This window comes from Leucoraja erinacea, chromosome 23, assembly GCF_028641065.1.
Source record: "Leucoraja erinacea ecotype New England chromosome 23, Leri_hhj_1, whole genome shotgun sequence".
Taxonomy (NCBI): Eukaryota; Metazoa; Chordata; class Chondrichthyes; order Rajiformes; family Rajidae; genus Leucoraja; species Leucoraja erinaceus.
The window spans coordinates 20,190,495-20,208,794 of record NC_073399.1 but is presented as its reverse complement, the minus strand read 5'-3'; the positions used below and the strand labels follow the sequence as shown (position 1 = coordinate 20,208,794).

At 46.0% G+C, this 18,300-nt stretch overlaps 1 protein-coding gene across 1 annotated transcript in view; it reads right to left on the bottom strand.

Moving 5' to 3' along the window:
• Positions 1 to 14,824, bottom strand: part of LOC129708363 (xylosyltransferase 2-like) — a 79,479-nt gene extending 64,655 nt beyond the window's left edge. Inside the window, exon 1 of the mRNA XM_055654053.1 lies at positions 14,600 to 14,824. Coding sequence (XP_055510028.1) covers positions 14,600 to 14,728 — 129 coding nt within the window. The 5' untranslated portion in view covers positions 14,729 to 14,824. The remainder of the gene's footprint in view (positions 1 to 14,599) is intronic.
• Between the last annotated feature and the right edge of the window lie 3,476 nt (positions 14,825 to 18,300).

Below are 18,300 nucleotides of genomic sequence, written 5' to 3'. Positions count from 1 at the left end.
CTTTATGATAAATTATGAGATCCGGATTGGTCATAAAGCCAATTACGTAGGTATGAATGGAAAGCTGGATAAAGTGAACTGAGAAGTAAAATTAATCGGTACAACAGTTGATTAGCAGTGGGAGATATTACATTATTATTTTCAATAAAATGCCTTCTATTGCAGTAAAGAGACCAGCTGCAGCTTATCAAAATTTAGACACAAGATCAAAAATGTAGTAAAACTCCGATAAGCCAGCATCTTTGGGACGTTAGTGGTGCTAGACTAGATTTCCTAGATTATGGGGTGTTAATCCACCGATTCCCAAACACAGTTTTATTTAACATGTTACACAATAGAATCAGAGTTACATGCTACAGAAACTGGCCCTTTGGCCCAATGCATCCATGTCAGCCACGATGCCTTCTTGAGCTTGTCTTAGTTGCCTACATTTGACCCTCACCCCTCTAAATCTTTCCTGTCCAGAAACCTGTCCAAATGTCTTTTGAACTTTGTAATTGTGCCCACCTCGACCACTTCCTCTGGTAGCTCATTGCATGTAAATCCCAACCCCACCCCCCCCCCACCCACCAACCAGAATTCTTACAAATCTCCACTTCCTGTGACCAACATCCTATACACTGTCTATATGACTCCAACATAGGGCGGTGCCAAGGCCCACTGTTTCTGCCTGCTCTGCCTGGTCAAACCACTCAATACTGGTGAGGTTTCACAAATTCTATCTCCCAAGTACACAAATAGTAAGGCCCACTATACTCATACTCAGTGCCCTGTCTGATGAAAACTAGGGTGCTATATGTGTTTTTTCACCATCTTTTCTATATCACAACTTTCAGGGAATTGTGCTTTTGCATATCTTTTAGATTATTTTCATTCCATGTGGTTTGTGTTTGATGACTAAGCCAATTATGCGCCTATTATTCATCTTGGAAATTCACATCCCTCTTCACAACATGCACTTCCCTCTTGGCATCGTTGCTTCACAAAAAAAAACTATCAAGTTAGTTGGACACATTTCAGCATTTGCACATCTCCGCTGTCTCCACAGATCAGGACATGTGAGAATATGCATTTGATGATCAATAACATGAATTTCCACATGGATTGATAATAAGATTAATGTTGGTGTCAATACAAGGTGAAGTGTCTTTTTTGTAGTAACTATTTTGTTAATACTGACACCATCCTCAGCAACATGAATAAATACATCAAATAAATAGAAAGAACATGCAATTGACAAACGAATGTCAGGTATGGATATGTGCAAACTGATTTATTTTCCTATGATTAATAAAAATGCCTTGGAAAATAAGATTCCAGACACAAGACAAGACACAAAAAGTAGCAAGGATTCATAATAGGTTGCATATGCTGTAATCTGGAGCAACAAGCAAACTGCTGGAAGAACACAGCAGGTAAAGCAGCATTTTGAGGGAAATGGACTGGACTAGAGGAGAGATAGCCAGAAGAAACAGGCAGCAGGTGATAGGTGGATCCAGGTAAGGAAGCCTTGATCTCCACTTCCTGATAGCTCCCCAAACCTGTACTACCCATTTCTATCTATGACCCAAGTACACAAATAGGACTGCCCCAGTAGGCCCACTGTTTCTGCCTGCTCCAGCACCACTCAACTCATCTTCTCATATCTTAACTTTGCTTAATACCCTCCCCTCATCCAGTCCCTTCCCACTATCATCTGGGACATCTCACATACTCTCCACCATTTAAATAACTTCCAATTCCTTAGCTCCCACCACCTTACCTGTATCATGGACGTCCATTTATACCTCCATCCCACTAATAAAAAAGCCTCCCGTATGCCACCCGTTTCCTCATAGAACAGAGACCCACCCAGTTCAAATTGCATTCTCTTCTGCATGGAGAAATTTGTTCTTACCCTCATCAACTTTTGACTTCACATTTTCTTCATCAAAGTTATAGTTGGGATGTAATGTTAAAATTGTACAAGGCATCGGTGAGGCCAATTCTGGAGTATGGTGTTGTTTTGGTCGCCTAATTATAGGAAGGATGTCAACAAAATAGAGAGTACAGAAGTGAACATTACTAGAATGTTGCCTGGGTTTCAGCAACTAAGTTACAGAGAAAGGTTGAACAAGTTAGGGCTTTATTCTTTGGAGCGCAGAAGGTTAAGGGGGGACTTGATAGAGGTTTTTAAAATGATGAGAGGGATAGACAGAGTTGACGTGGAAAAGCTTTTCCCACTGAGAGTAGGGAAGATTCAAACAAGGGGGCATGACTTGAGAATTAAGGGACTGAAGTTTAGGGGTAACATGAGGGGGAACTTCTTTACTCAGAGAGTGGTGGCTGTGTGGAATGAGCTTCCAGTGAAGGTGGTGGAGGCAGGTTCGTTTTTATCATTTAAAAATAAATTGGATAGTTATATGGACGAGAAGGGAATGGAAGGTTATGGTCTGAGCGCAGGTATATGGGACTAGGGGAGAATATGTGTTCGGCACGGACTAGAAGGGTCGAGATGGCCTGTTTCCGTGCTGTAATTGTTATATGGTTATATGGTTATAGCCTGACTACACACACACCCGGGCCCCAGCTATACTTGTCCTTTTGTTGGCTATGTTGAACACACTGTTCCAAACGTGTCTAGGCACCATTCCCCAACAGCTACCTTGAAGACACTACCTCCCATAGTCTCTTCCAAGGCCACCATTCCTTTCTCATGGTTTATCAACCCCCATAGACGGAGCCGGGACCTAACCTTCCCTGGGCCAAACCTTGCTCCTACACATCATTCTCAGACATTTCCGCCAGCCTCAACACAATCCTGTGACCAGTCACATCGTTTCCCCCCCCCTCCCCTTCTGTTTTTTGCAAAACACATTTTCTTGTGACTCTTTGGTTTGCACATTCATGCCCACGGCCGCCAACGCCTCCCTAGGCACTTTCCTTTCCAAGCACAAGAGGTGCAACCCTATCCACACACCTCCTCCTTCACAGACAGATATTTACATGCATCTCCTCCAACCTCAACTATTATATCTGGTGCGGTGGGATCAAACGCCGACCAGACAACCACTTCGCCAAACACTCACACTCCGTCCGACAGGGCTAGCTGGAGCTTCAGGTTGCAAATCCCTTTAAATCCCCACCAATTCCCATACAGACCCGTCTGTCCTCAGCAAGAATGAGGCCACATGCAAACTGGAAGAATAGCATCTCATATTCCACTCGAGTAGCCTACAACCCAAGGGAATTAACATCGAATTCTCCCCCTCTCACCATCCGATCTATCTAGGTCCTCTCAAGCATGCCTTTCTTTCCACTCACCCTGCTCCTGTCACCAATTCCTCTGCTCTCGACCACCACCACCTTCTGCCCATCACCCACCCCTAACCCCTCCACATCCCTTGACCTACTGAGTTTGTTCAGAAGCATGTGTTTTTGTTGTTGTTGTTGAGAAGGTAACAATACAGACTAACAAGACCATAAAATGGGCCACACAAAACACTGATACTTTAACCCTTAAATGAAGAAACAAAGTTCTGTTCAACTCTCATTACAAATCAGGTGGACTGCAGTCCTAGTATTGTGAACAATTCTGCTCTCCATATGGCAAGAAGGACAGTGGCCAAATGTAGACACAAGAGACTGATCTGGAGTGTTTCCAGCAGTTCATTTCCATTTCAGATTTCCATCATCTGGAAACCAGAGCAAAAAACAAAGTGAGAGGGGCTCAGAGAGTCAAGAAGCATCTGTGGGAGGAAACTAACATACAATGTTTTGGGTTGTGATCCTTCTTCAGACTGATAGGGCAGGGGGTAGAAAACTGGAAGAGAGAGAAAGGGGTGGAACAAAGCGTGGGAAGTAATAGGTAGAGACAGGTAAGGAGGGTTGATTGGCAGATGGATGGAGATGGTGACAAAGGCTAAAGGTGATATGGAGACAGAAGGGAGTGAGGTAATGAGAAGAAAAGGACCGCAATGTAATCCAGGGGAAGAATATACATGGAAGGAACAAGGGGGAAGGGAAAAGAGGGTGATAAAGGAATTGAAGGATGGAAGAAGGGAAAAGAACAGGATGACAGGTGGTGGGAGAAAGATGTGTGCATTTGAGTGGGCAGGGGTAGAAATGAGAACGGGTGCCAGGGGGTTTACTTGAATGAGGACAAGTGAATCTTTATGCCATTGGTTGTAGGCTGCAATAATCAATAATACAATAATCCGTGGCAAAATAATTCCTATTCTAACTTGGTCTTCAGTTATCCACCTTTAAAAGCATAAAAATTAGCTAATAGATTATATTTTTTAAAGATGTACAATAAGAACTTTAATTTGGTACATCATAAATAACATCTGTCTATTGATAGCATACGAAAATCAGCTTTCATCCAATCAGCACAACAAGCAACAAAGCATCTCAATTTAAAAACATACAAGATTGATTTTAAATCCCCAAGGACACTTAGTACAGTGCAGACCCCCAATAATCAGGCATTACCACAGATGGCACGATACACATTGCCAGTTTGCTGCAGCAGATATGTTCAGAAGCAACAGTGATTAATTAAGGTTACACAAAAAGGCTGGAGAAACTCAGCGGGTGCAGCAGCATCTATGGAGCGAAGGAAATAGGCAACGTTTCGGGCCGAAACCCTTCTTCAATATCCTGCAGTTCTCCTGCTTTTTTAAAAATGTTCTGACTCCCATATCATCTCTAGCCTTTGTCACTTGACCCATCTGCCAATTAGCTACCCTCCTCCCCCCACTCACCTGTATGCACCTTTCACTTGCCAGGCTTTGTCCTGCCCCCACCTCTTTTCCAAGCAAATCAAAGCAAATGGGGATCAGTTGGGAGGTAGAAATTGATCATGGAATAGTGGCAACTTCATAAATTCATAAGTCATGGGAGCAGAGTTAGGCATTTTGGCCCATTGTGTCTACTATGCCATTCCATAATGACTGATCTACCTTTCCCTCTAAGCACAATTCTCCTGCCTTCTCCCCGTAACCTTTGACATCCTTACAACACAAATGACGACTACTTGGCTCATCTTGTTCATGCCCATCAATAAAGACGATCTCATCCATCTCCATTTCCCAGCCTTTGGTTTGTGGTCTTGACGTTACTATGCATCAAAAGCCCATCCAGGTAGCTCTCTTTCTCATGATTAAGGGCTCCTCTTCTATATCCTTTTAGATAGCAGGTTCCTAGTACTCTCTGGCAAGATATTCCTTCAATTCCCTTTAACCCGCTTTAGTTATTAGCCATTTTGTCAAGAAAAGTAGATCCTTCCAATTCACTCCATCAAGGCTCTCAAATTTAATACATTGCAATTCAAGCATCCTTCTCTATTCGAAAATTTTCAACATGTTGAAAATTCAGCGGCGACCAGAAAAATATATGACTCTTTGGGCGACTACTCGCGACCATACAGGCGAACGTGTCACGGCGTGACGTCTGTATGGTCGTGAGCAGTCGCCCAAAGAGTTGTATCTTTTCCTGGCCGCCGCTGGATTTTCAACATGATGAAAATTTTCGACAACCTGCTGCAACTATGACGGGTGCCAGCAAGTCTCCGAAACAAATCGCGTGAGTGGGACAAGCCCTTAACTATTCTTTCCTCAATTAAGATTCTTTATTTCTAGCTACATCCTGGTAATTCCCCTTCCTATACCAATCAAACTGCCTTTAATGTCATCCACTGCCACACATATCACGACAGGGTAACCTACGTCCCAATGGTATGAATTCTATAATTGTAAGTAACATCACCTCTATTCACCATTCCCCACCTCTCACACCCAATCACCCAGTTCCGTTCTCCACCAGATCTTCTCCCACCCCCGCCCTATCCGAGTTCACCATTTTGCTTCCCCCATTCTCTTCTACCTACCTCTTGTTCTACATTTCAAACTGTACCTTATTAGATTCCACCATTTGCACCCTTTTGGCTTCTCCACTTCCTTGATTCATCTGCCAAGCACCCCTCACCTGGGTCCACCTATCACTTGCTAGCTCATTTCCTGCCCCTCATCTCCTCCTCTCAGCTCCCAAGTCTCTACTCCATCAGTCCGAAAAAATATCCCAAACAGAAATGTTGATTGTCTATTTCCCTCTACAGAGGCAGCCTGGCCCGGTGAGTACCTTTGGCAATCCAATTTCCGCTCAAGATTCTAACATCCGCAGTCGCTCGTCTCCCCATCACAGTAAATCGCTTCTCTTGCACCTCTTGCATATCGTTCTTGTGATGTGGTGACCACAACTGCAAGTGGCTCCTTAATCACAGTCTAAGCGTTTCAATCAGCTCCTGCAGAACGCGAGTCATTGAAAATACAGTATCCATGGTGACATCTTAGCCATCTGCCTCGACTACTGTAAGTCTTCTATGACGATGTAATTCAAGATCCCTCTATTCATCTACACTTCTCAGGATCCTAACATATGCTTGGAATTTCACTGAAGTTGTTTTCTGCCTGTAATCAGCACCCACCTTCCTGCTGAACCCTTAAGCAGGCCCTTGGCACACACTACAGCAGATTTAACAGCCCTATTTCCCAGCTCAGTAATAATGAGCACAGCATGGAAGCATAATGGTCTCAACAATGATAATCGTCAGTTCAGAGCTGCAATTACAGAGGCAAAAATCAGCAGGAATCCAAAGGCCCCGGCGAACAATCCACAGTAAAAGGGGAATTTAAACTCAGTCAATTCAATGTTCTGGAATTAATTTGCAATGACTGGAAAGAGCTGCCAGAGGAAGTGGTACAGGCGGGTACAATTATAACTTTTAAAAGATATTTGGACAAGTAGATACAAAGTCATACAGCACAGAAAGAGGCCATGCAACTCAACTCGCCCTGCTGACAAAGATGTCTATCTGTGCTAGTTCCATTTACCTGTGCCTGGCCCATATCCCACTAACCTCTCCTATCCACATTTCTGTCCAAATGTCTTTTAAATGTTATAATTGTACTCGCACCGCTTCCTCTGGCAGGTCATTCAGCTCAATTCATATACCCCCCCACCTTCTATGTGAAAATTTGCTCCTCAGATCCCCTTTAAATCTTTCTTCCCTTACCTTAAACCTTTTATTTTTAGATGCCCCCACCCTTGGAATAGACTGACCAACTATCTTGTCTGTACCCCATATGATTTTAAATGCCTCTATAGACACAAGATACAAGATACATTTAATTGTCGCATGTGCCAGTTGGCACAGTGAAATGTGATCACCATACAGCCTGACAATAAAATAAAGAACACAACACGCGATAGAGTTCAACATAAAACATCCCCACACAGCAGAATCAAAAGTTTCCCACTGTGAGGGAAGGCACCCAAGTCAGTCATCTTCCTCTGATGTTCACCTGTGGTCGGCGCCTCCGTAGCTCTCCGCAGTCGCCACTACGGGCATCCCGCCACTCAGGCCCGCTCACCGGGATGTTGGAACTCCGACGTCGGAACGGGAGGCCGGCAGCCCTCGGCAAAGGGCCTCAGGGTCTCCGCAATGTCGGTCAGTGCCGCCCGTGCGTGGAGCTTCGCGAACCACAGCCCCGCGATGTTGGAGCAGTGGGCACAATGCTCCGGAGCTTCAAACACCGATCCAAGTAGGACTCCACGGTGAATCCAGTTCCGCGCCGCCACTGCCTAAGCTCTGGTCCAGTCCCCGGTCTCCAGTAGGAAAGGCCGCTCCGATCCAGGTGGTAGGCCGCGAGGTGGGGGGGCGAGGACGCGACTTGGAGAAATAGTCGCATCCTGGCCAGGAAGCAACTGGGAAGGGGTTTCCCGGTTTCCACCAATACTCCAAAGACGTACAGGTTTGTAGGTTAACCCCTTACCCCTCCCCCACATAGAAAAACTAAAGAATCCCCAAAACAAAACTGTTAGACAAACTAAAATAAAAAAGATAGGAAAAAATGGACAGGCTGTAGGCAGAGGCACCTTCAATGCAGCGCCCCTAGTATAAGATCACCACTCAATCTCCTATGCTCCATTTTGCTCATTCTTTTCCATGCTGCTTTTATTATTTAGCACACACATAAACTCAAGAACATACCCTTCCACGCTTCCAAATAAATTAGGATTGGTCCTGCTTTGATGGTAATGAGGGTCATGAAATTACAGATTGTGGGAGTATAGAAGTCTTCACCACCTCATGGATGCCCAGTTTTGGATTGCCAAGTCCGTTCTGATCCTGTCCCATTCAGCATAATGGCAGCACTGTACAACAGGTTTCATGTGAAGACAGGACTTTCTTGCCAAAAGATCAAAGAAGTATGACCGTTTTGCAGCTCTTCTTATTGAAGACTCAAATATTGTGTGGATACAGATACACATCCAATCCATGTTGGAAATGAAATAGGGAACCTTGCTTTACCATACCAGCAATCACAGGGGAAGGTAGGGCTGGTAGGAGAAGTGATGGGCTGGGAGGCAGAGCCATGCAACAGAAACAGATTTGATTGGGTCCCATATAGAATAGCTAGATTTTGCAATTCCAAGCCAAAGTCTGCCAATTTCCAAGGTAGCTCTTAATCGCTGACTCTGCAGAAGCTTTGAATCTGAAGATTAAACTCGGTGCCAAGCTATTCACGAACTCAAAGGGTCCACTTGATGAGTAGGGTGACAAGCAGCTACCAAAGGAGTCAATGGCTTGCTGCCCAGAATCGTGAACTCGTGGTTTCTCCACAACAAATTCAAGACAAACTTAAAGAGGAAAGGCTGCAGGGAAAGTTGGAGTGCCTTAAGACTCCCTCTAACATCTCACATTGATGCTCTGAAATAGTTTCAGAGCCAAAATTCAAATGTTTTGAGGATAGCAAGGAGTTTCCCTGAATTTGTTATGATGCAAATGTTGTTGCTCTGCCAAAACCTGGAACAGCAACTCCAGATGTGCCAGATGATTACCACAGAGAAGTTCAACTTTACACTAATGCAGAAACTCAACCTTCATATGTACACAATTCCCTCCATCACTTCCAGTCCACCCTACTCTCCTCCTAATAGCATATCCTCACTACCCTCCTCTCCAATCCCTTTACCTCCACTCCAGCCTTTCCTGCTTAATTTATTTTTCACCTCTCTCCCTCTACGCTTCTTCATTCTCTCTCCATGTACAACTATTCTCTTCACCATCTCCCCTTCCATTCTCTCCGGTACTTGCTCTCCACTAAGCAACTCACCAGTCCCATTTGCACAATCTTCTTCTTAAAGCTATAGAATCATACAGCACAGAAATTGGTCATTCTGCCAGACTCATCCATGCCTAACAAGATGCCCCATCTAAACTAGTCCTATTTGCCCTCGTTTGAACCATATCTCTCTAAACCCCTACCTGTCCAAATGTCTTTTAAATACTGTTATAGTACCTGTCTCAACTACGTCCTCGGGCAGCACGTTCCATATACATTGTCTTTCATTTTCCTGATAAATCTTGCCCCCTCCCATGGTGAATGGAATCTGCATCCACCAAACCCATGGGCAGTGGGTTTGAGACGCACACTCCAGACACACACTGCATAAAAACATTTATTTACCTGTCACTTAATTCTCTTCCCTCCATTTTATTTTTGTAATCCCTTCACCAAAAGGGAAAGCCCAGTACCAACTTTGTCCACATCCTCATCCTTTGATCAAATCTCCCCTCATTCTTCATTTCTCTAGAGCAAACAGTCCCAGCTCTTTCCTTCTGGAATGCATTCACATTATTTCTATAATGGGACAACCAAAATTGAGGCTATACTAGTGTTTCATAAGGGTTTAGCATGAATTCCAAAGTTTTATACGTATCAATAAAGCCCAGAAATGTGTATGCCGTAACTGCTTTATAATAATAATAATAATAATGGATGGGAATTATATAGCGCCTTTCTAGATATTCAAGGCGCTTTACATCGCATTATTCATTCACTCCTCAGTCACACTCGGCGGTGGTGAGCTACTTCTGTAGCCACAGCTGCCCTGGGGCAGACTGACGGAAGCGTGGCTGCTAATCTGCGCCTACGGCCCCTCCGACCACCACCAGTCATTCACACACATTCACACACAAGCAAAGGTGGGTGAAATGTCTTGCCCAAGGACACAACGACAGTATGAAGGCTCAATCAGCCTTGCCGCTTTCCACGGGGAGCCTCCCTGCTTTTCTACAGCTGCAGACCCCACTACCCCCCCATCAATACCATATCTGGCACTTCCACTCGCTCCTCTGATCTCTCCCTTCCCCCTCGCTTTCTTTCATCTCCAATGCTCCCCTTTCTTTTGGACATCCCCTTCTGGCTGTTTACCCTCTCTCAACCTTTTCATTTCCAAATGCAATTGTGACACAATCACCTCTACTTCTCCACTCCCCTCACCTAATCCAAGCACACCCTTTCCAAAAGTACAGCTCTCCACTCACTTTGCACCAATCCTAACCTCGTCATCAAACCCTCAGACAGTCTTGCAGATGCTAGAGGCATCTTTTGCACACCTCATCTTACCTACCCCAGGATTATGACCCCACCCATGAACACCAGGCCACGTGTCCCGGATATGATAGATCTAATCACATTAATTCCAATTTCCTGGCCCCCATCATCTTATAGTCACCACGATGTCCAAACTCTACACACTTTCGTTCAATTCAAGAGTCTTCTGCTTTTTTCTGGAACAAAGTCCCAACCAGTTCCCCTCCACTCTTATTCTTCTGGCAGAACTTGTTCTTACTCTCAACAACTTCTCTTGATTCCTTTCACTTTCTTCAAATCAAATGAATAATTATGGACACTCAGATAGGCCCTTACTACCCCTGTCTTTTTGTTGGCTGTGTGGAATGGTCTTTCTTCCAAACCTACTCTGGCAATTCTCAACTTATTTTCCACTATATCAACAACAGCATTGCCATTGCTTCCTGCACTCACATGGAATTCGTCAACGTCATCACCTTTGCTCCCAACTTCCACTCGGCTCTTAAATTCACTTGGACCATTTCAGACACTGGGAATATAGAAATTTAGTATATTGAGCCATCTTTTCTGGATCTCTTAATCTCCATTCAGGGAACAAACTATCCATTGGTAACAACCATAAATCCACTGACTCCCCCAGCTACCCACCCAACCCTCCTCCCACTTTGTCTGCTGTAAGAATGCCATCTCTTTCTCTCAGTTTCTCCATCTTGACCACAGCTGTTCTAAAACTCAGGTTTTTCATTCCAGGACCTCTGAAATGTTCTCCTTTTTATCAGCAATAGTGGCTTCCTTGCCACTCGTATTTCCTCCATGCTGCGACTGGTGGAGGGATCATATTGAAGGTAGCGGAAATGTGGAGAATATGTTGGATGCGGGGCTGATGGAGTATAAGGCAAGGACTAGGGAATCTCTATCCTTGTTCTGTCTGGGGGTATGGGGAGCAAGAGTAGAACTGTGGGACTCAAGAGTCATGGGTGGGGGATCCATCTATTAAAGCAGGGGGGGGGAAATCATGTTTACTGAAGAAAGGGCATTTAAGATGTCTTATTTTCTATAGCCAACCTATATTTAATAAAGTCGTAATTACTATGTTCCAAATTTCCCTACTGAAATTTAGTATATTGACCCACCTCAATCTCCAGAACCAGATGTAACAACGGCTCCAGAATCATATCTCTCAGACAATTACATTTTCTCCCCAATCATTCCCTCTTCTCGCAGTACAACAGCTTTAAAACAAGTGCCACCAGATTCGGGAAGAACAACTTCTCTGTTCTTATCAGGCTACTGAACATCCTTTCAATAGCTAGGGTGTAGTCCAATCTTCCAATCCACTTAATTGCAGACCACATACTGTTTTTATAATCTGTAGCTGCAATTAATTTTTTGCACATTGGTATTTTTTCTTTTTGCACTATCTGTTGTACTTGTGTATGGTTTGCTTGTGTATAATACTCGAGTATAATATGATCTAACTTGATTTAACTGTATGAATGGAAAACAAAGCTTCACTATGTCTCAGTACACGTGACAATAATAAATCAATACCAATTATCCTTGACATATTTTAGAAATTCTTCATCCTCTCTGCTTTAAACACTATAATTATCCCAAAGTAATTAGAGTCTCCCATTATAACTACCCTTTAATTTTCGCACTTCTCTGCAATCACCTGCATATTTGCCTATCTGTATCTGTCTTGTTGGCAACTGATAGAATTATACCCAAGTGTAATGTTCCCCTCTATTGATACTGAGTTCTAAGCAAACATATTCCATCTTTGATTCTTCTACAACATCCTCTCTCCATCTTTGTCATATCCTATTTAATCAACATCACCACTGCACTTCCTTCCTGAACACTTCACAGCTAGGAACATTTCATGTCTCTTCCTGACTGTTTTTTTTCAGCCACATTCTAAGGTTATTGCAACATCATATTCCCACATGGCACCCTGCACCTGTAGTTCAATAACCTTATTTACTTCATCTAAGCAGATATATGTGCAGTAAACCAAATTCTGTTTTATCCTGTTCCAGTCTGTTTTCCCACACTTCCCTCCCTCTCTCCCTCTCTCATCAGTCTATTTCCCCCTCTATTTTGTTCTTGGTGCCAACTCTCTCCCTCCTTCCCTTCCAGTCAGCCACCTTTCCATGGAAATCCCACCCTGCCCGTATTCCAAGTGTCCTTCCCTGCCGCCAGTCTGCCCTCTTGTCCCATCTCTAGCCCAGTCCCCGACTCTACGCAACCTACAATCCCCATCCCTCCTTCCTGAATCACAAGTCCTCATCCCTCCCCTCCCCTCCTGCCTCTGTTACGTCAGTTCTAACTCTCTCTTCCCATCAACCATCAACAACCTCTCATCAGCTTTAGGATCCCCTACTAATGCTCTCCCACTCAACTCCCAGGCCCACCCAACTCCAACACCCCTCTGCTCCCTGACCCCTCTTACCCTCTCCCTCAATGCCAGACACAATTCCTAACCCACACCAGACTCACATGCTTTCCCGATGCTCCCATTGTCTGCCTCTGTGGCTACCACAATGCTTCCAAGCACACCAAGCCATCTCAGATTACTTTGGCACCTCACTGCACCCGAGACTCTTAACCACCCATTCTCCCTTCTCCCCCTCCCAACATGCTCACAATCATCCTCTCCAGTTCCCCCAACCTTTCCCCCCTCTGGCACTCCTTGACCCTCACCCCTATTACCTCCAACTCTTCCTCTTGACACTTTCATGATGTCAAGCCCTCTCCCATCTTGCTTGCAACTGTCTTCCACTTCCATCAGCCCGTACTCCCTCCATAATTCGCAGCCAGATCTCCCCCTACTATTCAACCCAGACTTCTTTGGCATCACAGTCAGTCTTCCCACAATCCCCAGACTGTAATTCTCTCCTCACCCAGCCATGACCCCCATCCAGTCTTCGCCAACCCCCCTCCACCCTGCCTCCTTCGCTCAGGCCGACCCTCCTCCCTCGCATGCATTGCGCGTCCCCACACCCCCTTCCATTACCCTCATTCACCTCCACTGCTATACACCTTGTTACCCTTCCCTATCACCCACTTTGACAGAACCTCACCCTCCCCACACCTCACCTTCTGACCACAACATTCCTCACTTCCCTACCCCCCTTCCCCAGTAAACCTCAGCCCTCTGTATCACGTTTCCAGTTCTTTCTCTATAATCCAATGCCCCATGCCACACCCCTATAACCAATCAACATCTAGGCCTCTTAGACCCTGTCCCCTGAATAGCCCTAACAAAATCTCAAAACCCATGAAGCCTAGTCTGATCCCTGACCACTCCTCTCCCTTTTCTGACCACCCCTCTTCCTTCCCTTTCCCCCCCCCCCCCCCCCCCCCCCTTCCCTCACCCCACTGAACCGCCCCCCCCCCCCCCCCTTTCCTTCTCCTGCCTTGTCCTGGACCCTCTCCCCATCACCTATTTTCCCACCTTCTCCTCCCCTGCCCAACAGTCAACCCTCTCCCCTGCAAAAACCCTAAACCAGCTCCCCTGCCCAACACTTGATCCCCTCCCCATTTATTCTGACCTTTTAAGAGAGAGCTAGATAGGGCTCTTGAAGATAGCGGAGTCAGGGGATATGGGGAAAAGGCAGGAACGGGGTACTGAAAAGGAATGATCAGCCATGATCACATTGAATGGTGCCGGCTCGAAGGGCCGAATGGGTTACTCCTGTCTATTGTCTACACCCCTCCCCTGCTCCTCTACTCCCTCTCCCCTTGCTCACTGCTGACCCACTCGCCTCCTCCTCTCTCCCTCCATCCGCTTCCTTACTGCTGATCCCTACCCTCCCACATCCCCTCATGTCTTACACCTGACCCTAACCCCTCTTCCCCTTCCTTCCCGACCCCTTCACTCCTGACCCGACCTCTCCCCCCCCCCCCTGACCACGACCTCACTCCTGACCCCCCCCCCCCCCCCCCCTCTCCCCCCCCCCCCCCCGACCCCCTCCCATGCCTCACTCCCGGCCTCCCCCTCTTGATGCTGTCTCCCCTCCCTCATCCCTCCTGTGCTCTCTCGCTGCCAGCTCCTGATTCTCTCCACCGCCGCCCCCTCCTCCCGGGTTCTTCTCCCATTGCCTCCCCCTAGCCTCTCCTTCTCCGCTATCTCCCTCATCGTCCCCTACCCCGGGTCCGGGGCGCAGCCTCACCTTGTCCTCCGCCTCCAGGCCGCTGAAGCTCCACACGGCCAGCGCCTGCACGGCCAGGATAGCCAAGGCGGCCGCTGCCGCCGCCCGGTACCGCCGCGCCAGCTTCCTAGCCCGGAGCTTGGCCACCATCTTCCCGGCCGAGTCAGCGCGGGGCCGCGCACTTGCGCGGGCTGGAGACCGGCCGCGGGATCGCGCCACGTGCGCGCGCGTGTCCACGTCCGCCGCGCGCCCCCGGACTGTCCGGGCGCTGGGCGCGAGGATGCGCCGACTCGCGGCTTCATTCACTGAATCACGGCGACAGGGGGAGGGGGGGAGGGGAGAGGCCAGTCGGCCTGCAGCTCCCGCCTCTGGTGCGGGCTCCGTGGCACGACCACCCCTCCCCTCCCCGCCAAGCTACTGTTTAAATGTTCCGGATCCCTTGGTCTTGGTCAAAATCTCTCATCCCCATTCCTTCCGCCGATTGTTATCAATCTCTGTCCCCGTTCAGGGAGATCCTACCTGACCACGCCATCATTCGAGGCTCCTCTATTCTCTTGATTTATCCTCCGTTTGAGAGACGGTTCAATGTTACGTTATTGTCACATGTACCGAGATACAGTGAAATTATTTGTTGTTCAGTAAAAGTATTGCTATACTATCTTTGTACAGTGCCCTCCATAATGTTTGGGACAAAGACCCATCATTTATTTATTTGTCTCTGTACTCCACAATTTGAGATTTGTAATAGAAAAATCACATGGGTAAAGTACACATTATCAGATATTAATAAAGGCCATTTTTATACGTTTTGGTTTCACCATCTAGAAATTACATCAGCGTTTATACAGTCCCCCATTTCAGGGCACCATAATATTTGGGACACATGGCTCCACAGGTGTTTGTAATTGCTCAGGTGTGTTGAATTGCCTCCTTAATGCAGGTACAAGAGAGCTCTCAGCATCGAGTCTTTCCTCCAGTCTTTCCATTATCTTTGGAAATTGTTATTGCTGTTTATCAACATGAGGACCAAAGTTGTGCCAATGAAAGTCAACAAGGCCATTATGAGACTGAGAAACACGAATAAAACTGTTAGAAACATCAGCCAAACCTTAGGCTTACCAACATCAACTGTTTGGAACATCATTAAGAAAGAGAGCACTGGTGAGCTTACTAATCGCAAAGGGACTGACAGGCCAAGGAAGACCTCCACAGCTGATGACAGAATAATTCTCTCTATAATAAAGAAAAATCCACAAACACCTGTCTGACTGATCAGAAACATTCTTCAGGAGTCAGGTGCAGATTTGTCAATGACCACTGTCCGCAGAAGACTTCATGAACAGAAATACAGAGGCTGCACTGCAAGATGCAAACCTCTGGTTAGCCGCAAAAATAGGATGGCCAGTGTACAGTTTGCCAAGAAGCTTAAAAGAGCAATCACAGTTCTGGAAAAAGGTCTTGTGGACAAATGTGGCAAATATTAACATATCAGAGTATGGAGGAGAGAAGGAACTGCCCATGATCCAAAGCATACCACCTCATCTGTGAAACACAGTGGTGGGAGTGTTATGGCCTGGGCTGCTGAAGGTACTGGGTCACTTATCGTCTTTGATGATACAACTGCTGATGGTAGAAGCATAATGAATTCTGAAGTGTATAGACATATCCTATCTGCTCTTCAAACAAATGCCTCAAAACTCAATGTCCAGCGGTTCATTCTACAGCAAGATAATGATCCCAAACATACTGTTAAAGCAAGTTTTTCAAAGCTAAAAAAGGTCAATTCTTGAGTGGGCGTCAATCACCCGATCTGAACCCAATTGAGCATGTCTTGTATATGCTGAAGAGAAAACTGAAGGGGACTAGCCCCCAAAACAAGCATAAGCTAAAGATGGCTGCAATACAGGCCTGCCAGAGCATCACCAGAGAAAACGCACAGCAACTGGTGATGTCCATGAATCACAGACTTCAAGTAGTCATCGCATGCAAAGGATATGCGACAAAATATTAAACATGACTACTTTCATTTACATGACATTGCTGTGTCCCAAACATGATGGTGCCCTGAAATGGGAGGACTATGCATAAACACTGCTGTAATTTCTGCATGGTGAAACCAAAATGTATAAAAATTGCCTTTATTAAAATCTGACAATGGGTAATTTAACCACATGTGATTTTTTCTATTACAAATCTTAAATTGTGGAGTACAGAGGCAAATAAATAAATGATGGGTCTTTGTCCCAAACATTATGGAGGGCACTGGGGGTAGGAAGGAACTGCAGATGCTGGTTTACACCGAAGATAGATACAAAATGCTGGAGTAACTAACAGAGGCAGGCAGCATCTCTGGAGAAAAGGAATAGGTGATGTTTCGAGTTGTCTGAAGAAGGGTCTGTACCTGAAATGTCACCATAACCTTTTCTCCACAGTGCTGCCCAACCCGCTGAGTTACTGTAACATTTTATGTCTATCTTAAGAATATCTTAGATTCAGTACAAGTATAGTGGAATAGTTAAATGAGAGAGTATACAAGTGTTTGGCACCATTTTCAAATCCATGTTTGTTTTAGGTGTGGAGTTTTTAGTCTGGCCATAAAGGCCGATTGGCCTGGTGGCTTTGCAGGGTCGGCCTAGCCAAGCATAGCTGTTGGTGTCCTCCACTGCTGTTCCATGGCTTTGTGCAGCTGCAGCTCATGTCTGGTGCACCCGCTCAGTCTCTTGGAGCGGTGCCCGATCCAGCCAAACCCCAGGCTGCTGCAGGGCCCCCAGGGGCCACACCATCGCGGTGCACTGCACTGCCTCCTGCAGCCAGTCCGCTTACCAGCCCTTCTTTTTCTACCTCAGTTGGCCTCGCAGGCTTCCCCGTCCGAGCACCATCACTGCCAATGAGAGGCTGTGGTATTGCCCTCAAGGCTGGAGTATCAGCACTTCTTTGGCCATGAGGCCCACGGATGAGCTCTTTCATTATCTCCATCTGGGTTGTTATGGACAATGTGTCCATGGCTTTCGACATGCAAATCCATGCCATTTCCCTCTTCCTTTTCAATCTTTGGACTATCAATACTCCCTTTTTCTGATGCAGCTCTTCAAGACAGCTCAAGCAAGAACATAATTCTTGTTCCGGAAAGTCTGCAGTTTGTGAGCTACTTCTGTTATAAGATTTCAGCAGTCCCGAAGAGAATGTATAACAACATTTTAATGCTGTTCCTGTTTAAGATAAGTGTGCGGTGTTGCAGTTTGGGAAGGCAAATCATAGCAGGACCTCCATAGTAAGAGAGAGAGTCAAGAGTGTTTTATTGTCATATGTCCCAGATAGAACAATGAAATTCTTACTTGCAGCAGCACAACAGAATATGTAAACATATCCGTTTTGGTGGCAAAAACGGGAAAGCAGATTATTATCTAAACGGTGGCCGATTGGGAAAGGGAGAGATGCAGCGAGACCTGGGTGTCATGGTACACCAGTCATTGAAGGTAGGCATGCAGGTGCAGCAGGCAGTAAAGAAAGCGAATGGCATGTTGGCTTTCATAGCAAGAGGATTTGAGTATAGGAGCAGTGAGGTTCTACTGCAGTTGTACAGGGTCTTGGTGAGACCACACCTGGAGTATTGCGTACAGTTTTGGTCTCCAAATCTGAGGAAGGACATTATTGCCATAGAGGGAGTGCAGAGACGGTTCACCAGACTGATTCCTGGGATGTCAGGACTGTCTTATGAAGAA